The 24,327-nt window shown below is 46.1% G+C and overlaps 1 protein-coding gene across 1 annotated transcript in view; it reads left to right on the top strand.

Moving 5' to 3' along the window:
• The window catches only part of C7H8orf48 (chromosome 7 C8orf48 homolog), a 97,179-nt gene that overhangs the window by 59,182 nt on the left and 13,670 nt on the right, over nucleotides 1-24,327 (top strand). The window contains exon 4 of the mRNA XM_030210646.1: nucleotides 17,100-17,332. Within this exon, the coding sequence (XP_030066506.1) occupies nucleotides 17,100-17,332 (233 nt within the window). The remainder of the gene's footprint in view (nucleotides 1-17,099; nucleotides 17,333-24,327) is intronic.

Below are 24,327 nucleotides of genomic sequence, written 5' to 3'. Positions count from 1 at the left end.
CTTCACCCGCGGCGACCGCCGTTCACCGAGGGTTGAGCCCTCAGCTGCGGGCGGCCAGCAGGACTGCTGGAACCACGGGGAACGGCTGGCCTGGTCGGATCTGGGTACAGCGTCCTAGGTACTGTGGACTAGCCGGGTGGCTAGCGGACAACAGGGACGTACGCTGACTAGACAATTGCTAGCACAACGGCTAGTTGGCTTGGAGCACCACACAGTCTTGGAAAGGACTAGCCGGACGGCTAGCTGGCATGGAGGAGGAACACAGTCTTGGAAACCGCTAGCAGGACAGCTAGCAGTCTTGAAGGACAAACTTAAACTTGGAGAAGACTAGCAGGACGGCTAGCAGTCTTGAAGAACAGACAACACTTGGAAAAGGCTAGCCGGACGGCTAGCAGTCTTGAAGGAGAAACAAACGTGGAAAAGGCTAGCAGGACGGCTAGCAGTCTGGAAGAACAAACAAACTTGGAAAAGGCTAGCAGGGCGGCTAGCAGTCTTGAAGAACAAACAAACTTGGAAAAGGCTAGCAGGGCGGCTAGCAGTCTTGAAGAACAAACAAACTTGGAAAAGGCTAGCAGGGCGGCTAGCAGTCGTGAAGAACAAACAAACTTGGAAAGGGCTAGCAGGGCGGCTAGCAGTCTTGAAGAACAAACAAACTTGGAAAGGGCTAGCAGGACGGCTAGCAGTCTTGAAGAACAAACAGGCTTGGAATCCTCTTGGCAGGACGGCTTCAGACAAGAAAACGGAAGCACTGGTTCCCCTCCGTGCTTCCGTTTAAATCCCCCGCTTGCCTTGACTGAAGAACAGCTGGCGCCAATCGTCTCCAGCCCCGCCGACCCCGGGAACCGGATTGGTCCCTTCGTTTGATGGGCGGAGTTCCCCAGAAGATGCGCCAATCCGGCGCGGGTGGGCGGAGCCTCCTCGCTGGTCCTGCTGCAGCGAGGAGGACGCCGACGTCGGCGCCGCCATCTTGGCGGGCGGGTTTCACTCTCCGAGGCCGGCGTTAGTTCTTTGGGATCGCCGGCCTCGAAGCACTCCATCGTCGCGACGATCCCCGCGGCAGCCCCCACCCGTCGGTCAGCGCTCCCCTGACGCCTTTGACGACCGCCACGGGCCGCGGGGCGCCCGGTAAGAGCCCGGAACGGGACAAAGACGACCCAAAATATTGGCCATGATATTTATCGATCTTTGTTCTAGCCAGTGGATAGCCCTGCAGTGTTACTTCACTTCCCTCAGCTTTCATAGTAGTTAAGTTAAAGATACATAGTAACATAGTAGATGACGGCAGAAAAAGACCTGCATGGTCCATCCAGTCTGCCCAACAAGACAAACTCATATGTGTATACCTTACCTTGATTTGTACCTGCCTTTTTCAGGGCGCAGACCGTACAAGTCTGCCCAGCAGTATTTCCCACCTCCCAACCACCAGTCCCGCCTCCCATCACTGGCTCTGGCACAGACCGTATAAGTCTGCCCTCGCCTCCCAACCACCAACCTCTCTTCCCCCACCTGCTCCGCCACCCAATTTCGGCTAAGCTTCTGAGGATCCATTCCTGCTGCACAGGATTCCTTTATGCATATCCCACGCATGTTTGAATTCCGTTACCGTTTTCATCTCTACCACCTCCCGCGGGAGGGCATTCCAAGCATCCACCACCCTCTCTGTGAAAAGATGTACTCAGTGGTACAACTTATTTTATACAGGTACTTACTTGGTACCTGGGGCAAAGGAGAGCTAAGTGACTTGGGCAGAGTCACAAGTTGCAGTGGAAATCAAACCCAATACACCAGGATCAAAGTCCGCTGCATTAACCACTAGGCCACCCCTCCACTCAGAGGTACAACACCAGAAATTAAAATCTGACAGCACGCACTGCAACTTTTCTAAGACTTTAAGCATAAGGTTTAAGGTTTCTGCAAAAATAAGTAGGGAAATAGTTCAAAAACCTTCTCCCTTCATTGGAAAGTAGGTCTGCCATAGATAGATATTTTCTTAGAAAACCTTATTAAAACTTGTAACTTACCAAAAACTATGATTCTTGTAGCACCTTCTTGGCAAATTCAAATTATTTCCACTTTTAAGGAGTTTTCCAACAGGAATCCAGTCAGGCTGGGGAGAGCAGCACTCTGATCACACAGAATCAAAGAACACTGTTTCATCCTAACATTGGATCTCTGGGTTTTCCAACTCAGTGCTGAAAGAGAAATAAACTGCAAACAATTGCATCAGGTTCTCTTATAAGAGGTTTCAGGTCCTTCTGGCGTCTAGAAAGGAATCAACCAGAAAATATAATTGGTTTACTGACTGGTGAGAGAAACATGTCATTAAAATCCCTAATAGGGCGATGGTGTTGCCCTTCTGGCAGGCAGATGGTTGAACGTTGATTCTTTGACCTCTGTCGTGCGGAATTCCTGAACTGTGTAAATAATAAACGCTGTTTTTGTATCATGGGGATTGATAGGGTCCTTACATTTAAATGGGGTAGCAATTAGAATGAATTAGTTCTCTAGTGAGAATAGGAGTGAATCTCTGTGAGTGGAATGAATTTGACACTGGATAAATAGAAATGGAGTGTTATAAGAATACTAGTAAAACAGGCCCATTTCTGACACAAATGAAACGGACGCTAGCAAGGTTTTTCTTGGAGTATGTATGTTTGAAAGAGTGTGTGTGACAGAGAGAGAGTGAATTTGCGAGTGTGTTTGTGTGACAGAGAGAGAGTGAGACCACTGGTTGCGAGTGTGTCTCCTCTGTCCCCTGCCCCCCCTCCAGCCACCCAGCGATTCTCTCTCCCCTGCTCCCCCTCCAGCCACCCAGCGATTCTCCTCTGTCGCCTGCCCCCCCCCCCCGTAGCCACCCAACGATTCTCTCTCCCCTGCCCCCCTTCTAGCCACCCAGCGAGTCTCCTCTGTCCCCTGCTCCCTCTCCAGCCACCCAGTGATTTTCCTCTCTCCCCTGCCCCCCCCTCCAGGCACCCTGCGATTCTTCTCTCTCCCCTGCCCCCCCCCTCCAGGCACCCAGCAATTGTCCTCTCTCCCCTGCTCCCCCTCAAGGCACCCAGAGATTCTCCTCACTCCCCTGCCCCCCCTCCAGCCACCCATCGATTCTCCTCGTTCCCCTGTTTACCTCCGTCGAAGCGGCCGCGTCTTTGAAAGCCCTTCCGGCTGTAGCCTTCCCTTCAACTTTGTTTCCTCTGAGTCCCGCCTGCTGATGTCATTTCCTCTTTCCGCAAGAGCAGGTCTCTGAGGGAACGAACTCGAAGGGAAGGCTATAGACATTGAGGTTGTGCCTCGTGCTGCTATCCTGTGGTTGGTCAGTGCTGTTTGTGACAAACCCAGAAGTGCGTGACGTCAATTCAGGAGATGGATACAGCGTTAGAGGTAGCACGAACCCTTCAAAGTTTCACTGCCACGGAGTCAGCTTCAGAACGTTGGAGGTGCTTTTTATTATATAGGATAAGAATAGCCATACTGGGTCAGATCAGTGGTCCATCTAGACCAATATCCTGTTTCCAACAGTGGCCAAGCCAGGTCACAAGTACCTGGCAGAAACCCAAATAGTAGCAACATTCTATGCTACCCATCCCAGGGCAAGCAGTGGCTTCCCCATGTCTGTCTCAGACTATGGACCTTTCCTCCAGGAACTTGTCCAAACCTTTTTTAAATCCAGATTCACTAACTGCTTTTACTACATCCTCCAGCTGCGAGTTCCAGAGCTTAACTATTTCCTGAGTGAAAAAAATATTTCCTCCTATTTGTTTTAAAAGTATTTCCATGTAACTTCCTTGAATGCCCCCTAGTCTTTGTACTTTTTGAAAGAGTGAAAAAGCGATTCACTTTACTCATTCTACACCACTCCAGGATTTTGTAGACCTCGATCATATCTCCCCTCAGGTTTGTGATGTCAACTGAACTAAAAAAAAAAAAAAATTGATCAAGATTTGACTGGATAATTTACTCTTATGTGATTTAGTAGTTTCAATATTTTGGTGGTAGTTTTCAAGTTCCCTGTCGTGTTTGCAATGCAAGTGAAATTTCCAAGGGATGACGTATTTGTGGGGGTTTTAAAATGTAATCCCTGTGCATATCTTACGATGCCCACTTTAGTCCTGGCCTTGCCCTTTTCCATTGCATCTAAAAGGCATCGAGCTGTTACATGGCGTGTTACTCACCTTCATTCACAAGGAGGACATTTTCAAACTGCGGTTTTAAAGACAGTTTCTCATGCAACAACTTACCCCCATTATGATATAGTGCATCAGCAGATTATGCCTTGCCAAGGTAAAAGTAGAGGAGTGTGGTAGCCATGTTAGTCCACTCTTAAGGTTATCAATAGAAATCAAACAAAATAAAACATGGAAAAGAAAATAAGATGATACCTTTTTTATTGGACATAACTTAATACATTTCTTGATTAGCTTTTGAAGGTTGCCCTTCTTCGTCAGATCGGAAATAAGCAAATGTGCTAGCTGACAGTGTATATAAGTGAAAACATTCAAGCATTACTATGACAGTAAAATAGATACCATTGGAGATTCTACATGGAATGTTGCTACTATTGGAGATTCTACATGGAATGTTGATAGTGGAATAGCAACATTCCATGTAGAAGCCTGCGCGGCCACATTGGTGATCCGCAAGGGCCGACTTCTACATGGAATGTTGTTAGTGGAATAGCAACATTCCATGCAGAATCTATAGAAATCAAACAAAATAAAACATGGAAAAGAAAATAAGATGATACCTTTTTTATTGGACATAACTTAATACATTTCTTGATTAGCTTTCAAAGGTTGCCCTTCTTCCTCAGATCGGAAATAAGCAAATGTGCTAGCTGACAGTGTATATAAGTGAAAACATTCAAGCATTACTATGACAGTAAAATAGATACCATTGGAGATTCTACATGGAATGTTGCTACTATTGGAGATTCTACATGGAATGTTGATAGTGGAATAGCAACATTCCATGTAGAAGCCTGCGCGGCCACATTGGTGATCCGCAAGGGCCGACTTCTACATGGAATGTTGTTAGTGGAATAGCAACATTCCATGCAGAATCTATAGAAATCAAACAAAATAAAACATGGAAAAGAAAATAAGATGATACCTTTTTTATTGGACATAACTTAATACATTTCTTGATTAGCTTTCGAAGGTTGCCCTTCTTCGTCAGATCGGAAATAAGCAAATGTGCTAGCTGACAGTGTATATAAGTGAAAACATTCAAGCATTACTATGACAGTAAAATAGATACCATTGGAGATTCTACATGGAATGTTGCTACTATTGGAGATTCTACATGGAATGTTGCTACTATTGGAGATTCTACATAGAATGTTGCTACTATTGGACATTCTACATGGAATGTTGTTAGTGGAATAGCAACATTCCATGCAGAATCTATAGAAATCAAACAAAATAAAACATGGAAAAGAAAATAAGATGATACCTTTTTTATTGGACATAACTTAATACATTTCTTGATTAGCTTTCGAAGGTTGCCCTTCTTCGTCAGATTGGAAATAAGCAAATGTGCTAGCTGACAGTGTATATAAGTGAAAAACATTCAAGCATTGCTATGACAGTCTGACAGGGTGGGAGGATGTTAGAATATCAATAAAATGCTTTGATGTCCCCATGCATACCTCCGACCCACCCCCATCCTCCCACCCTGTCAGACTGTCATAGTAATGCTTGAATGTTTTCACTTATATACACTGTCAGCTAGCACATTTGCTTATTTCCAATCTGACGAAGAAGGGCAACCTTCGAAAGCTAATCAAGAAATGTATTAAGTTATGTCCAATAAAAAAGGTATCATCTTATTTTCTTTTCCATGTTTTATTTTGTTTGATTTCTATAGATTCTACATGGAATGTTGCTATTCCACTAGCAACATTCCATGTAGAAGTCGGCCCTTGCAGATCACCAATGTGGCCGCGCAGGCTTCTGCTTCAGACTCACAGAAACAGAAGCCTGCGCAGCCTTCTACATGGAATGTTGCTAGTGGAATAGCAACATTCCATGTAGAATCTCCAATAGTAGCAACATTCCATGTAGAATCTCCAATAGTATCTATTTTACTGTCATAGTAATGCTTGAATGTTTTCACTTATATACACTGTCAGCTAGCACATTTGCTTATTTCCGATCTGAGGAAGAAGGGCAACCTTCGAAAGCTAATCAAGAAATGTATTAAGTTATGTCCAATAAAAACAGGTATCATCTTATTTTCTTTTCCATGTTTTATTTTGTTTGATTTCTATAGATTCTACATGGAATGTTGCTATTCCACTAGCAACATTCCATGTAGAAGTCGGCCCTTGCAGATCACCAATGTGGCCGCGCAGGCTTCTGCTTCTGTGAGCCTGACGTCCTGCACGTACGTGCAGGACGTCAGACTCACAGAAACAGAAGCCTGCGCAGCCTTCTACATGGAATGTTGCTAGTGGAATAGCAACATTCCATGTAGAATCTCCAATAGTAGCAACATTCCATGTAGAATCTCCAATAGTATCTATTTTACTGTCATAGTAATGCTTGAATGTTTTCACTTATAAACACTGTCAGCTAGCACATTTGCTTATTTCCGATCTGAGGAAGAAGGGCAACCTTCGAAAGCTAATCAAGAAATGTATTAAGTTATGTCCAATAAAAAAGGTATCATCTTATTTTCTTTTCCATGTTTTATTTTGTTTGATTTCTATTGATAACCAAGGTAAAAGTGAAATGCACTTTGTTTTAATAGTATTACCATGTAACTTCATGGTGTGTCCCCTGGTCTTTGTACTTTAAAAAAAAAAAAAAAAAAAGAGTAAACAATAGATTAATGTTAACCCATTCTGCGCCACTTGGGATTTTGTAAACCTCTATCATATCCCCCCCCCCCCCCAACTCCTCAGTTGCCTTTTGTCCAAGCTGAAGAGCACTAACCTCTTAAGCCTTTCTTCATATGAATTATTCCATCCTCTTAATCCTTTTGTTTGTCTATCTTTGTGCTTTTTAAATTTCTTCTGTGTCTTTCAGATGTGGTGACCAGAATAGCACACAATGCTTAAAGTGAGGTCATACCATGGAGTGATAGAAGCAGGTGGGGGGAAGAGGGGTTGGTGGTTGGGAGGCTAGGATAGGGGAGGGCAGACTTATACGGTCTGTACCAGAGCCGGTGATGGAAGGCGGGACAGGTGGTTGGGAGGCAGGAAAAACTGCTGGGCAGACTTATACGGTCTGTGGCCTGAGAAAGACAGGTACAAATCAAGGTAAGGTATACACATGAGTTTATCTTGGGCAGACTGGATGGACCGTGCAGGTCTTTTTCTGCCGTCATCTACTATATGTGTTGTATTTTCTATTCCTTTGCTAGTCATTCTTAACATTTTGTGTGCTTTTTTGGCTTGCTACACACTGGGCAGAAGATTTCAGCAAGTTATCCACGAAGACACCAAACGTGGAACCTACTGTCGTGTAGCTATGATTTGAAAATTTTTTTCCAGAGTTTATCACTTTGCACTTTTCCACAATAAATTCCATCTGCCATTTGGATGTCCAGTCTTCCCAGATAAAGTCCTCCTGCAATTTTTCACTATCCACATGTGATTTAACAGTTTGGAATAGTTTTGTGTCATCTTCAGATTTAATCACCTTGTTCATCGTTCCCATTTCTAGATCTTTAATAAATACTTTAATAACAAGCACTGGTCATAGTACAGATCCCTGGGGCAGCATTCAATCCTCCACCATGTCTGGCAGGCCACACGGGAGAGATGGGGTTTTCCCTCTTCTGTGGAAGTATCTAGTCAGAGGAGACCGAATGAGGGTGTCCAACCCATGGCTGGAGCCGTGCAAGAGAACAAATTAGGAGCAAATGCCAGAGTGCATGCCAGCGTTGGTTCTCCCATGGCGGTGACTTTGGAGAGCATTTGGCTGACTCAGGAAGTTGGATGTGATGGTTGCGAGTCTACGGAGGAAATCACTACATTAGTGAATATAGTTGACTTACTTTTGAAGAATCTAGATGGGGTAAAAATGGAACATTCCTATCAAATCCAACATATCCAGAGAGAGGTTCAACGTTGGTAAGATCTTACATCCTCCATTGTTAAGGATAAAGTAGTGTTATATCGCAGGATTGAACAGATTGAAAAGTATAATAGAAGACTTAATTTTCGTTTCTTGAACTTTCCTAGGTCTCTTGGCCTACCCCCTCTAGATATCTTTAAAAAATATCTAATGGAAATATTAAACTATTTCTCACATGCTGTTCCTGCTTTAAATAGGATTTATTATATTCCTCCTTCCTCAAGAAATAAGGTAGAGGGAATGTCATGGGCCTCAAATCAAGAAGCAAAGTTGAATGCGATGAATATATCAGCAATATCGGACTTTTCAATATCGGGTGATTCTAAAAGGGCCACTTTATTGATGTCTTTTGTTTTTGAACAGGACCTCAATGTTGTTTTGAGACTATATTTCAGGAATTTACAATCCTTGTTTTATGGTCAAAGGATATTGGTATACCCTGATGTGACCAAAGCTACTCAGGATTACAGAAAAGTATTTCTAGCATTGAGACAAGAGACTAAGGGACCCTTTTATGAAAAGCGCAACAAGCTTACTGCAGGCTTTCTGCACGACAATTCAACTCTACCGCCAGGCTCCCGGGCTAGAAAATATTTTTGTATTTTCTAGCGTTGGATGTGTGCCCAGTTACTGCTGGGCTACCGCGGGAGCCCTTACCAAGAAATGGCTATGTGGCAAGTGTTTAACTTACCACACGGCTATTTCCTTCCTTTACTACTACTACTATTTAGCATTTCTGTAGCGCTACAAGGCATACGCAGCGCTGCACAAACATAGAAGAAAGACAGTCCCTGCTCAAAGAGCTTACAATCTAATAGACAAAAAATAAAGTAAGCAAATCAAATCAATTAATGTGAACGGGAAGGAAGAGAGGAGGGTAGGTGGAGGCAAGTGGTTACGAGTCAAAAGCAATTTTAAAGAGGTGGGCTTTCAGTCTAGATTTAAAGGTGGCCAAGGATGGGGCAAGACGTAGGGGCTCAGGAAGTTTATTCCAGGCGTAGGGTGCAGCGAGACAAAAGGCGCTTTTACTGACTGCAGTAAACCCGTGTGCCGATGCTGACGCCACCTCAGGGCCCTATTTACCGCCGCTTCGTAAACGGAGCCCTAAATCTTTGGGAGAGACTTTCTTATTGAGTTATCCCTGTAAATGTCTGGTTATATATGCTGGGACAAAGTACGTCTTCTTTGCTCCGGAACAACTTAAGGCTTTCCTGGACGTAACTGGGAATAATTGAAATTGATGTAATAGGATTTTGGTTGGGGGTATTCATGTAATTGCTGCTGTTGATTTTCCTAAGGCGTTCACTGTTCGATCTTCTTATCTTATGTACCTCTTCTCCCCCCCTTTATTTGTGGTCTAAGAAGGAGGAGTTGTTTTTCTTATGAGAACTATTTCTCTCATTATGTTATTTCCATTTTGTAAGTTTCTGAAAAGTCACTTTGTTTCTTATCCTCAATCAGAATGGTCTTTGCTATGCCCGCTGTCTCGGTGCCAGTGCCAGGATGTTTTGCAGCTTGTCTCGGTGACATCCGTGCTGTTTTCTCTGTAGTCTGAGAGCCACAGGATTCTACTACTACCCTGTTTCCCCGAAAGTAAGACCTAGTAGAGGTTTTCCTGAATTGGTAGATATAAGGCCTCCCCCGAAAGTAAGACCTAGCAAATTTTTGTTTGAAAGCAGGGCCGCCGAGAGCCGGACAAGGCCGCCCCCGGGCCACCCCCCCACCCGAGGTCGCCGGGCCCCCCCTCCACCCACCCTCTGTCGCTCCCGGAACTAATCTTAAACGCCTCCTTTCACCTTCGCAGCGAGCAGCAGCAGGGCAGACCTCTCCTTCCTTCCGTGCCCCGCCCTCGCGGACATTACGTCAGGCGAGGACGGGACACGGAAGGAAGGAGTGGCCTGTCTGCTGCTGCTTGCTGCGAAGGTGAAAGGAGGCGTTTAAGGTTAGTTCCGGGAGTGACAGAGGGCGGGTGGGCCAACCCCGATCCAACCCCGATGTTTCCCCGAAAAATAAGACAGCCCCTGAAAATAAGACCTAGCACATTTTGGGGGGCAAAAATTAATATAAGACAGTGTCTTATTTTCGGGGAAACACGGTACTACTACTACGAAAGCACTGCAAATGCTAGTGGTCGCCACCAGCCATTACACCTTCCCCTTCTCACCCCCTCTACTGCTGCTCCACCTTCCTTTAGCTACTGCTTCTGCTTTTGAATTGTACTCATGAGCCAGCCTTTGTGACCTCCCTCCGGCCAGCTCTGGGCCTCCCGTGCTCCAGTGATGCTAAAAAGCAGAGTGTATACATTTGTTGAGGCCCCCCCTACCCCCCCCCCCCCAAGTAGAATATCACTTTTATGCAACTGAATATTTACAGGGAGAATTTTGGATATGTGGATACTAGAAAAATCCAAAAATTTGAAAAGGGCAGATTTAAGTACTTTATTGGCTCACCTATGATCTTGAGCTAGTCGTTGATGGTAGCTTATCCTTTGCAAACACTGAAGATAAGACAGATTTTTGCAACGTTAATGTTAGCTTTCCCTGCGCCTTCTTTAACTTCTCACCTATAAACTAAGAAAATAAAACCCATTCTGACTTTGTTCTACCACCTCCTGTTTGGCAAATTAACAGCAAAGAGCTGTGTAATTCCCGCCGAGTTGAGAGTCACAACATAGGGGTGGTTAAAAATTAAGTTCTGAAACAAACGAAGCGCTGCACTGAGCAGCAATTGCCTTTTACCCAGCGTCGGGAACAGTAACCTATGGAAAACACTGCAAAACTCTGTCTGTGGCTGCTACCAATTTATGGTACAAGTGAACATTTTCTCCTTCAAATCTTTGTTCATTTACTTCAGACAAGTCTTAGTATTTAAATGTGTCAGTGTTCAAAGCCAGTAATGCATTTGCTAGCAGCCAGTGAAGGCATAATTGGCTTATCCATAGAGTTTGAAAAGTTATATTATCAGGATATTCAGCAGGCCTAAACGGATGCTGCCAAGCGCGGTCACTGTCTAATATGCTTATTCGGCGCAGCTGTCTATACCAGACAGCAGTAATGGTTATACAAATTAAGTTAAACACTGGCACCATGTTTAATTTAAGCTGGTGACTGCACCAACTGAAAATTGACCCCACAATTTTCATTATGTTGTCTTGACCATAGGGACAGTGAGCCCTTGGGCCGGAGTTGCGGCAGTCCCCTGGACTGGCTCAAGGCAGGAGTCAGGACAAGAACCAAGGCAGAGCAAGACTAGACTGGGCTAGACTGAGTAAGCAACAAGGCATGACAGATGAGACAAGGACCAGACAAGGCAAGGAAAGCAAGACAGTGGGGCTAGAACTGGAACCAAGACAGGACAAGGCAAGACAAGGAACTAGGCTAAAACTGGGTCCAGACAGGCAAGACAAGGGCAAGGCAAGAATTGGATCCGGATGGGACTAACAAAGCAACAAGCAAGACAGACAAGGCTAGGACTAGACACTAAAGACAAAGCATGGCACGGAAAAAGGCAAGATCTAAGCAAGGCTGGCCAGGTCCAAGGCAAGGCAAAATCTGGAGACAAGGCAGAGCAGGAGCTAGTCAGGAGCTTGAAGACAGGGCTGGAGCTTGGCAGGAACTCTTTGATGAGGCAAGGCAAGTCTAGGTCTAAAGCAAGACTGGGTCCGAGGCAAGGCTTGGCAAAGCCAGAGCAGGAACATAAGACAAGGTTGAAGACCTTAAAGGCAAGACCCCCCCCCCCCCCAACAGGAGCCGTTGCGAAGGCCCCGAAGAAGAGCCTGGGCCTCCCTTAAATGTGCCCAGGCCCATGATGTCACTCCTGACGCGCCTCCCCATGACTCTTGCTGCAGGAGCTATAAAAGAAGGCTTCCGGTTCATGCACCCTAAGAGGACAGCCAGAGGTGAGAAGAGTGGGAATAGGACGTCACAGGATTGGAGAGGAGGAGCGCCGGAGAACAGCATGGGCCCCAGCTGTGGCGTTGATTTGATGAGTAGGCACGTCACAGCAGGGATGTGACAAATGTATTTTCACTTTTCAAGATAGAGTTAATTTTTGATTCATTCTTTCGTTTTTTGAAATCTGATGTCTTGAGTATCTGGATTTGAAAGCATCTCTTTTTAGTTACGATACACCTTAATTCATTCAGCAATCATTTCTTAACTAAAAGAATCAAACTCTTACACTCTTCCTCCCAAAACTCTAATAAATGCACCTGGAGTATCAGAATCTCAACCTGGACCTAAAACAGGTTTTGGGCCTCTTATGGGACATCCCATTCCAAGCCCTAACCTAAGGCCTCAATTTCCTCAATTAGATGTCCCATAAGAGGCCCAATAACCTGTTTTAGGTTCGTGTTGAGATTCTGATATACTCGTCAGGTGTATTTATTACAGTCTTGGGAGAAAGAGTGTGTGATTTTATCATCACTCATTAATAATTTGCATATTTGTTGGGAGCGGGTGAGGTTTATTACCCTGTTAGTTTTGGATTGCATTAACTAAAAGAATAGCAGAAAGCCTAACTGGCACATGGGACTGGAATCCGTGAATTGCTCAGAATGTTCCTGTCAACTACACAGAAAGTAATGAAAAATTCCCAAATGAGTACAATTTTGCTGGTAATAGCAGTAATCCCCGCTGGAAAGAGGATTTGCCATCAGCCAGAGAGGTCTGTCTGAGTTAAACTCCTTTAGACAGCGCCATAACTGTCAGTAAATTCTCTCTTCCATCGGGGATTACTGCTTAAAATTGCTTTCTAGGTGTACTGTTTTCTGCATTAGAATCACAACAGAACTATTTCTTTTTGATTGCATGACATTGAGGTGTTATTGAAAACTGGAAGGTGAATAGTTAGACATAACTTCTGGAGAAGGACCTACGTGACCTTGAGAACTCAAGCAATAGTATCTTTGATCATTTTTGTGAAGATTTGGTGAGAGCTGTCAGAACCTGCAGAGTCATCCATGCTTGTTCCATCTCTACCTTAGCTTCCCCAACTGTAATTATATGTGTGTATATATTTATGTATTTAAAATATTTTTGTATTGTTTAAAGAAATGCGTTATAAAGTTATACGCGACAAACACAGAAGAAAACTAACCTCCCAAACTACAAAGTCACAGCGAAGGAGACAAGCAGGCTTATTTTCGAAAGAGAAGGGCGCCCATCTTTCAACACAAATCAGGAGATGGACGTCCTTCTCTCAGGGTCACCCAAACAGATGGGCGTCCTCGAGCAATAATGGAAAAAAGAAGGGCGTCCCTGACGAGCACTTGGCCGACTTGGTCCATTTTTTTTCTTACGACCAAACCTCAAAAAGGTGCCCGAACTGACCAGATGACCAGCGGAGGGAATCGGGGATGACCTCCCCTGACTCCCCCAGTGGTGACTAACCCCCTCCCACCCTGAAAAAAACTTTAAAAACGTTTTTTTGCCAGCCTCAAATGTCATACTCAGGTCCATCGCAGTATGCAGGTCCCTAGGGGGGGTGGGGGGGGAGGTGTGTGTGTGTCAGTGGAGGCATAGCGAAGGCGTGGACGTCCTTCTTTCAAACATTTTGGACGTCCTGAACTGCCCCCCCTCCCCACAGGGATGGCCAAATTTCAAGGGAGTGGAGTGGAGGAGTGGCCTAGTGGTTAGAGCACTGGTCTTCAATCCAGAGGTGGCCGTTTCAAATCCCACTGCTGCTACTTGTGATCCAAAATTCAAATAAATAAATAAAGGGGGTGTCGGAGGCATAGCAAAGGCATGGATGTCCTTCTCACAGGAACATACACATTTTGGACGTCCTCAACTGCCCATCACAGGGACGGAGTCTTAGCGAAGGCTCACAACACTTGGACGTCCTTCACCCATACTCAAAAAAAAAAAAAAAAAAGACGTCCCTGACGAGCACTTGGACGTTTTCACCTGGACGTGTTTTTAAAGGTTGTAGATGGCTATTATACACGCAGCTTGTCTGCGTGTATGAAGCCGTCTTTGGCATGTGCAGAGCAACCACGCATAACTCTTGGCTGCTCTGCACGGGCTTCCCCTCCTTAGGAAGGAAATCCTGTGCAAATGAGCTAACAGCGAGCAGCTCATTTGCATGCGATTTCCTTCATACATGCCCGTTCCTTTCCGAATTGGTAAGGGAAGGGCTTTTTCCGTTCAGTTAGTGCATCAGTTAGTCCACTGCATTGCCTCCTAGGGTGCCTGGTTGGTGTCCTGGCATGTCAGGGGGACCAGTGCACTACGAATGCTGGCTCCTCCCACGACCAAATAAGTTGGATTTGGTCGTTTTGAGATGGGCGTCCTTGGTTTCCATTATGGCCGAAAACCGGGGACGACCATCTCTAAGGTCGACCATCTCTAAGGTCGACCATCTCAACATTTAGGTTGACCATCTCTTTGGGGTCCCCGCCAGCAAAGGTAGCAGGCAGCGGGTTGGCGGCGGGAGGGGGGGTTGAGAGGGTCGCCGGCAGGGGGGTCCAGGGCGAAATCTACGGGGCCCAGGCCCCCGTGGCCCCATAGCAGCTATGCCCCTGGTGTAGGTACCACCTTCTGTGTGGTTTCATAATATGATCTTTCAGGCTTTTTCTATTTTATGGGAATACTATGGGGCCCTTTTACTAAGCCGTGTAGATGCCTATGCGTGCCCAACGCGCGCCAAATTGGAGTTACCGCCCGGTTACTGCGTGGCCCTTGCTGTAATTTCAATTTTGACGCGTCCGAAAAATATTTTTATTTTTTGGCACACAGCAGCTATGTGCGTCAAGTGGCATTTAACGCACGTAGGCCATTATCGCCCAGTTACTACGTGAGACCTTACCGCTAGCTCAGTGGCTTCTGGTAAGGTCTCAGACCCAAAACGGCTACGTGGCAGTTTTCATTTTGCCGCAAGTCTATTTTGGCAAAAAGAAAAAACAAAAAAAAAGCATTTTTTGTAGGTGCCAATGGCGTACCAAGGGCGGCGGAGGCGGTCCTCCTCGGGTGTCAGCAGGTGGAGGGGGGGTGCTCCACTGGCGCTCATTATTTTATAGAGCTCTACCATATCTCCCCATAGCCATCTTTTCTCCTCCCTTGAGTTTACACTCTATGGGGGACACAAGATGAAGCTAGAATATGGTAGATTTGAAACAAACAGGAGAAAGTTTTCTTTACTCAGCATGTAGTTAGACTCTGGAACTCGTTGCCGGAGAATGTAGTGACAGCAGCTGTCCTTACGGAGTTTAAGGGGGGTTTGGACAGATTCCTGAGAGAAAAGTCCATTGAACATTATTAATTTTTTTTTCGAGGGGGGGGGGGGGGTGTTGCTGGGTTCTTGAAGCCTGGATTGGCCGCTGTCGGAGACAGGATGCTAGGCTTGATGGACCCTTGGTCTTTTCCCAGTATGGCGGTGCTTATGTTCTTATGTCTATAAATGGTGCAACGGCGCTGTTATTCTGTAAAGTGTGAGTGCCCTTATAGAATAGCACTTAGCATTGATTCCTGAGCCAGACTTATGCCTGCTGAAACCTAGTGTAAATACTGGCACCCAAGTTAGGCACGCTGAGGCAGTATACTGTAACCACGTACCCAGCATTTTGGACCACCCCGACACATCCATGTCCATTCTCCCTTTTGAGTTACGCGCTAGGTAGGTAATAGCGTGCAGCCAGACACGCATGCAGATTTTAAGTGGTGCCAATTAACTTCAATAAATGGTTGTTAAGGGCTTGTTACTCAATTTGGGCACGCATCTCAGGCGAGCAAGTCCGAGCACTCTATTTAGAATGTGGGGGTATATGGCTTGCACACTGACATTCTAGAATACATGTGCCCAGCACTTAAGTATAGGAATGTTACATTCCTGCAAGTCGGTGCTAAGTATATAAGTAATGCCACACTGGGAAAAGACCAAAGGTCCATCGAGCCCAGCATCCTGTCCACGACAGCGGCCAGTCCAGGTCAAGAGCACCTGGCAAGCTACCCAAACGTACAAACATTCTATACATGTTATTCGTGGAATTGTGGATTTTTCCCATTTAGTAGTGGTTTATGGACTTGTCCTTTAGGAAACCGTCTAACTCCTTTTTAAACTCTGCTAAGCTAACCGCCTTCACCACGTTCTCCGGCAACGAATTCCAGAGTTTAATTACGCGTTGGGTGAAGAAAACATTTCTCCGATTTGTTTTAAATTTACTACACTGTAGTTTCATCGCATGCCCCCTAGTCCTAGTATTTTTGGAAAGCGTGAACAGACACTTCACATCCACCTGTTCCACTCCACTCAATATTTTATATACCTCTATCATGTCTCCCCTCAGCCGTCTCTTCTCCAAGCTGAAAAGCCCTAGCCTCTTTAGTCTTTCTTCATAGGGAAGTCGTCCCATCCCCGCTATCATTTTAGTCGCCCTTCGCTGCACCTTTTCCAATTCTACTATAGTGATTCTACACACTAAGGTTATAGAATTAGGGGCTGATGCTCAAAGCTTACTTACTGTGCTAGCAACATCTGATTTACACTGCTTCTAGCCAACCAGAAAAGAGTTATTGGAGAAACAACCAGATGCACAGACATAGCAATATCAGAAGCCATTGCTACAGTGGCTATTGTTAAAATGACTCTGTGCACTCAATTTTGTATCATAAGTCGGCACAGACTGGTAAAAGATGTGAGCATGGTGCAAAATTTAAAAATAAAATGTGTTCCATGCGGTTTTCTAGGTTTCCCCTTGTTATGCAATATTAATATTCTCCCAGTCTTCATCTCGGTGTATAGCTATCCAGACTAGAGGTGAGAACATAATGTATTTCTAGATAGATATACTTGTGTATTCCAAAATCATTGTTATAGTGGACAATCCTGCTACCTTTGAACGCAAGCATGTCATGTTTGCGAACACTCTTCAAGGACTGTTGTTGAGTGTTTACCAATTTGATAGCGGGTTGCGGAGGTCTTACGAGCCTTCTTAAGAATAAGAATAGCCGTATTGGGTCAGACCAATGGTCCATCATCTGTGATGTAATAACTAAAAGTGTTAACCCGATGTGTTGTTGACAGGAGCCATGGAGGAAGCAGGAGAAGTACTGGATGCTTTACAGACTTTTTGCTCCATTAAGATAAACCAAATCAGTCAGCCACTGAATTCCCAGCAATGTAAAGGCATTAATCAGAAGATCCTGCGCATTGGAGTTCCTTCAGAGAAACCCATGGCAGGTGATCTGAGTGGAGCAGTACCTGCTCGGCTGATGAGTAGAGTTCAGCTGAAGAATCTTCAGGAGACCATGAAACAGGTATACTCGGAGCGTTTTACAGTGGCAGAAATGGCCCTTCTGTCCACAGCGCTTTAGTAGTATTACTTTCCATTGAAAGAGTGAAAGCTATTTTGCAACAATAGATCTCTTATGAAATTCTCGTGCGGAACCCTCTTTTAGGAAGGTCACGGAGAGGGGAATTCAGATGTCCAAGTTTCGACATAGTCAAAAGTAGGACTGCTTGTAATTTTCAAAAGCTGCACATAAGGAAAATACATGTGCAACACTCCCCCCCCCCCCCCCCCCCACATACACATAAGTGCATGGTTGGCATCTTTATGAAATTGCTGCTCCCATGCTTAATGTTGCCTTGATCCCCTTCCAGTATTCTCTCTCCCCACATTCCCTGTGATGCCCACTCCTTGTCTCGCATGATCACATCCTATCCCTACCACTACTACTACTACTTAACATTTCTAAAGCGCTACTAGAGTTACGCAGCGCTGTACAATTTAACATAGAGGGACAGTCCCTGCTCAAAGAGCTTACAATCTAGTAGACAAGTGAACGGTCGGTCCGATAGGGGCAGTCAAATTGGGGCAGTCTGGATTCACTGAACGGTAAGGGTTAGGTGCCGAACGCAGCATTGAAGAGGTGGGTTTTAAGCAAAGACTTGAAGACGGGCAGGGAGGGGGCTTGGCGTAAGGGCTCGGGAAGGTTGTTCCAAGCATAGGGTGAGGCGAGGCAGAATGAGCGGAGCCTGGAGTTGGCGGTGGTGGAGAAGGGTACTGAGAGGTACCATCCCCTCCTTCTCCCCCCCCCCCCCCCCCCCCGAACACATCCAATCCCTCCAGGCATCTCTCTGACCACCCAGCTGCCTCGCCTCCACTCCTCTCACCCCCCAAATCCCCAGTCCTCCACTCTTTGTGAATGCATATTTCCTGACTATACTAAATTTCATTCTGAATTCAAAAACAGAGTCATGGGGAAATATACCACAGATACTCAACTGTTACAGATTGTAAAATTTCTTAGAATGACGTTTTATACTGGCATCATCTTGTCTCCATCGTCTTGGTGTATGGTTTCCATAAAGGTACCTTTTCTCCTCTGTGGTAAAAGTTTCCGATTATAAATTTAATTTAACAAACTTCTAAACCTCCTTAACAGCAACTTGCCTAAGGTGGTGTTACAGTTAGAGCTGTGCCGGATAGCATATTTTACTATTTGACCAAATACGAATAATGGTCATTGAGCTTTAACGTAACAAATAATAAAAGAAGCAGCGTGAAATCGGAGATCAAGTGTTTATTTCAGTAGGATCTAGCACAGTAGAGCCGCTCTCAGGACAAATCACTCCTATCTGTACCCTTCTCCACCACCGCTAACTCCAGACTCCGTCCCTTCTGCCTCGCATCACCTTATGCCTGGAACAGACTCCCCGAGCCCATACGCCATGCGCCCTCCCTGCCCATCTTTAAGTCCTTACTCAAAACCCATCTCTTCTCCCTTGCTTTTGGTGCCTAACCACCTTCCCCATTCATGATACACTGACTACACTGACTACATAGTTTTTACCTTTAGATTGTAAGCTCTCTTGAGCAGGGACTGTCCTTCCCCATGTTTTAACTTGTACAGCGCTGCGTAACCCTAGTAGCGCTATAGAAATGCTAAGTAGTAGTAGTATTTGAATTTAAATCACTATTGGGCCCAATATGAATCAAATACAAATATTCGGTACAGCCCTAGTTACATATTTATAGTTACATAAATCCTAAAGTCCTCCAAAGCAATACATTAATGGACTATTTTGGACTCTTTTTTTCCTTTCCCTTTTCCCTCCTTTCAACTTGTTTCTCTACGCTCTCTGTTTACCACAATATATTGTAATCTCTATATATAAAAGGCACCACCAACGTTCTAATGAAGCCTTCAGCCGGAAGTGTGAAGCGCCAGAGATATCCGGTTTCCCTATGAGTGTCTGCCCCACCCTCGCTCTCTCTGTAACACAAACAGTGAAGGAAAACAGCACAGCACGAAATCGCTCTCTCTGTAACAGTGAAGGACTCAGAGGGGGGAGGGGAGAGAGACGCCCTCACTCTCTCTGTAACACAAACACAGCACAGCAGGAAACTTAACACTGAAGGACTCCACTCGGAGGGGGGAGGGGACAGACAGCACAGGGGAAGGGAGAGAGGGCAGGGACACACACACTCCCATATGCACACTCTGAAGAAAACCTTGCTAGCCCCCGTTTCATTTGCATCAGAAACGGGGCTTTTTTACTAGTTGATTAATAACCGGGTTGGCGATTGCCTTCTCGGTTTAATGTGAGCCACACTGAGCCTGCAAACGTGGGAAAATGTGGGGTCTAAATGTGATTAAATAAATTGTAAAAACATAATAACAGCAATGATTCCTAATTCATCACTGTATATTTTTTTTATTCGTTGACCTTTATCTCATTCAATTGCCTACCACACTATTTTATCAATTCCTAAGAAATGTTGGATATGTATGCACGAATTGATTACACACAAAAAGATTACGTGGCCAAAGGAGTTCGTTCAGAAGAATCTTTTTGTTTGATCTGATGCGAAGGAATAACACAGCGGCACAGTATATTTCTCTACCTAGTCTGCTAGACTTCGTGACCCCTGACGCAGGCGCTGTGCGCCGAAACACGGACCGTGTCGGGTCCATTTAAGGATTGTTTTATCTAAGCACATGATTAAATGTTTTTTGACCTTTTTTTTTGAGGGCCTCTGATACTTTTTGTTTTTGTTTCTTTAACCCCTCACAGGTGTCACAATAGACATATAACTGTAAAGAGTTTAGGTTTCACCAACTGAAATAGTTACTACTATTCACTTTCAAACCTAGCTACGGGCATACAGTGAAGCTTGTTATTTTGACCAGTTCTGTGCCACCTCTGCAGCCTTTTACCCTGGGTTTTACTTATTGGGGTTCTTCTGCCTCGCATCACCTTACGCATGGAATAAACTTCCTGAACCCCTACGCCAAGCCCCCTCCTTACCCGTCTTCAAATCATTGCTCAAAGCCCACCTCTTCAATATTGCTTTCGGCACCTAACCTTTATACCTTTCATGTAATCGTGCATGCCCCAAATTGACTACCCCTACTTGACTGACTCTACACTTGTCCATTAGATTGTAAGCTCTTTGAGCAGGGACTGTCCTTCTGTGTTAAAATTGTAGTAGTTCTAAGAGTCCAATTGCTTTTGTGTACTGATCGTAGCTACATTTAAAGGAAACTAATGAAAAGCAAGATCACAGGCTCTCTTCAACAAAACCGGTGAACAGATGGTCCATGCTGGTCCAAAAATTAAAATAACTTTATTTTAAAATTCAAAATGAAAGCTTTGGTTTCTGTTCATCACATTGAGTAAACCAGGTTGAAGCTTTTTCACTCTCCACAGCTTACATAAAGTAAAATATGCTCTAATTGTAATGCCATCTGCATTTCCCAGATACCAAGCAGCAGCGAGCGTATTCTGTGCCAGACCCAGTCTGCGCCTCCGAGCAAGGAATAAAGAATTCCTCACAAAATTCCTTTGTGGGAAAAGAAAATGAATGCCTTGTACCTTACCAAGCAGCTTTGATGGCCCTAAGCTGTGGCCATGCCAGAAAAGGGTTAACTAGGAGGGTTGTGCTCCAGGTGAGCGGTTACAATGTGAGGAGCCTTAGTCCCAAACATTTGGGACCGGGATCTGTTGCAGGACATTGCAATTCAGTTGTCTTTTCACTCAGAGCATGAGAGATACCTCCCCACCGACCCACACACACACATCTCGCAGGTTTGCTTAGAAAACTCACCAGAAATTTCTCAGCTAGGGGACTGTAGATTCTTCTAGTACTCTTACCAAACAGAGAGGGGTGCAGTTACCAGAGGGTTACACTTCACCTACAGAAAATGTGAGTCCTCTTTGGCCTTTGGTGAATCCTAAGAAGTGGAGGAGCAGCCTAATGGCTAGTAGAGTGGGCTTCATTTCCCACTGCAGCTCCTTGTGACTGTGGACAAATCACTTAACCCTCCATTGCCCCAGGTACCAAAACTTAGATTGTGAGCCCTCTAGGGACAGAGGAAGTTCTGCATATAATGTGTACAGCGCTGCATACGTCTAGTAGCACTATAGAAATGATTAGTAGTAGTAGTAGTATATAAGGAATAAAATGAAAAGTACCTCACAGAGAATAAGATTGGGATATAGTTATATTCAGGAAGAAAGGGAGGAGGAGTTGGCACTATACGTTGGATTATATGAACGTGTTGTTAGCGAGAATTTCTCAGTTGAACTTTCGAAAGTTGCAGGCCCTGCAAAATACCGCCCTGCGTTTATTGGGAAGAATTTGGAAATTTGATCATATTACCCCATTATGTATTGGTTATCATTGGCTGTCAGTGTCTTTTAGGGTTTTGTTTAAGCTTATGGTGGTTACCCATAAGGCATATTACTAAAAGGTTTCCCAGCTGCTTGTTAAGCTAGTACAGCCGTACAATCCAGTTCAATCTTTGCGATCACAGGATGGGTTGTTAGTGGTGACTCCTCCAGTGACTCGTACGCATCTTGTGATGACTAGAAAAGAGCAATTCCATATCATCAAGCTGATCAATCCATAGACTGGTGGGTTGTGTCCATCTACCAGCAGGTGGAGATAGAGAGCAAACTTTTGCCTCCCTATATGTGGTCATGTGCTGCCGGAAACTCCTCAGTATGTTCTCTATCTCAGCAGGTGGTGGTCACACACAGCAGCAGCTCTGGCTAGGCCTCCAAGCCTAATCCTTAGGTTTTGTTGAGGCCTGGGGTTGAGGGCTCTTTTGAGCAAGTGCAAACCTGGTGGTGCCAGGTCCCTCCTTTTCTCCCCCCTCCCGCTGGCTCCGTTTAAAAAAAAAAAAAAAATTTTAAACGTCTTTAAAGGCGTTTAATTCGACATTTCTTTAAACGTTCATTGCAGCTACTCACTGGGACACCAGTTCGTTACAGCTCGGAGCGGCAAGCAGGTAATTTTACCTTTTTATAGCGGGCAGGGGGTTCCCCGATTCTTCTCCTCGTGGCATATGGCGTCGGAGGGCGAGGGCGCAAAGGGTCGCTCCCCGGATCGCTGGAGCGCTTCTAGAGGGGATGCGGGGGTTTTACAACCTGATTCGCCCTTGATGGGTGACAGTTTAGTGACCGATGAATGTCCCGGTCGTTCCTCCGGCGTGGCGGTTTTTTCCCGCCATAAACGCCCATCCCCCGCTCCTCGCCTCCGCCATCTTGGCCGGCCACGCGGCTCGGACGGCTTCTTCGTGGGCCGCCCTTGAGGTTGGAGACATTAATGCCATGAACGCCCTTAATTTGGGCGACGGCACAAAGCGGCTAAAGTTAAGCGCCGTTCTTCCCGCGCGGCTCCTTTGCGGAGTTTCGCGCCGGACGCCATTTTGGATGCGCAGCATGTCTCTCCCCCGCTATTGCGAGCGCCGGTTGAGAGTGCGTCTAGGGCTGTTGCCCAGGCTGCGGAAGTGCACTGTCTGGGGGGTTTCTCCCCCGAGTTTGTTTTGCTGCTGCATCAGGCTTTCCTCATGCAAAACGCTGCCCCTGCTCCCTCTTCTGATAAAGAGGTTGAGGTTCCCAGAGGTAAACGCCCTCGGGTTGATTTCCAGGCCTTGGAGGACTTTGTCTCCTCCGATGTAGATGAGGGCAGCATGTCTGAGGTCTCCCAACGGTCCTTTGCGGATTCCTTGGAGGAGATAGATCCCCGCTCGGATGGAGCGGATGACCCCTCTGCAGCGCGGCTTTTTAGCCCAGAGGATTTGCCCAACCTGTTGTTACAGGCCATGGACACTTTGAAGATTTCCTCTCCGGAGGACGTCTCTCCCTCAGCCCCTGTTGGCTCTGCCATTATGCTGGGGACGTAGCGCCCGCCTAGATCCTTCCACGTGCATGATGCCATGCACACCTTAATTGCGGCTCAATGGGATGTCCCGGAAACGAGCCTTAAAGTGGCTAGGGCTATGTCCCGCCTCTATCCTTTGGCTGTGAGTGAACGTGAGGCCTATCTGTGGCCTACCGTGGATTCTTTAATCACTGCGGTGACTAAGAAAACGGCGTTGCCGGTGGAAGGTGGCACGGCCCTAAAGGACGCCCAAGACAGAAGATTGGAGGCGGCCTTAAGGTCGTCCTTTGAGGCAGCTGCGTTAAGTTTGCAGGCCTCAGTTTGCGGCTCCTATGTGGCCAGGGCGTGCCTGACTATGGTGCAGCGGGCTTCCCCCTCGGATCTTTCCTTGAGGGCTGATTGGCCGGCCCTGGAATCGGGCTTAGCCTATTTGGCAGACTTGCTGTATGATGTCTTGAGAGCCTCAGCTAAGGGCATGGCTCAGACAGTCTCTGCGCGGCGGTGGCTTTGGCTGAAACATTGGTCTGCTGACCACGCCTCTAAATCCCGCCTGGCTAGATTGCCTTTTAAAGGCAAGCTGCTCTTTGGGGTCGAGCTGGACAAAATCGTGACCGATCTCGGCACGTCTAAGGGCAAGAAATTACCAGAGGTCAGGGCTCGGGCTAGTACTCGTCCCGGTACCTCCAGAGGACGGTTGCTGGAAGCCCGTCGGTACCGCCCGGGCAAGTCGGGTTCCTCTGCCCCCTCTTCCTTCAAGAGGAATTTCTCCCCCAAGCAGCATTCCTTTCGCAGAGACCGCCGTCCCGGAGGTGCTCCCTCCGGTCCTCCCCCAGGGTCTCGTACCCAATGACGGGGCCTTGGTCCACGCCCCAGTGCAGATTGGAGGACGGCTGTCCTCGTTTCTGGGCGAGTGGACCACTATAACTTCAGACGCGTGGGTGCTGGAAGTCATCAGAGACGGCTACAAACTAGAGTTCTGCCAACCCTTAAGAGACGGGTTTGTACTCTCTCCCTGCAAGTCTCCGGTCAAGCTGTGGCAGTGCAGCAGACCTTGGACAACCTGATCCGCCTGGGTGCGGTCGTTCCGGTGCCAAAAAATCAGATTGGCAAGGGACGTTACTCCATTTACTTTGTGGT

Source organism: Microcaecilia unicolor, chromosome 7 (genome assembly GCF_901765095.1).
Source record: "Microcaecilia unicolor chromosome 7, aMicUni1.1, whole genome shotgun sequence".
Classification (NCBI taxonomy): Eukaryota; Metazoa; Chordata; class Amphibia; order Gymnophiona; family Siphonopidae; genus Microcaecilia; species Microcaecilia unicolor.
Note: the sequence above shows the minus strand (reverse complement) of the source record. Positions and strands in the feature narration are given on the sequence as shown.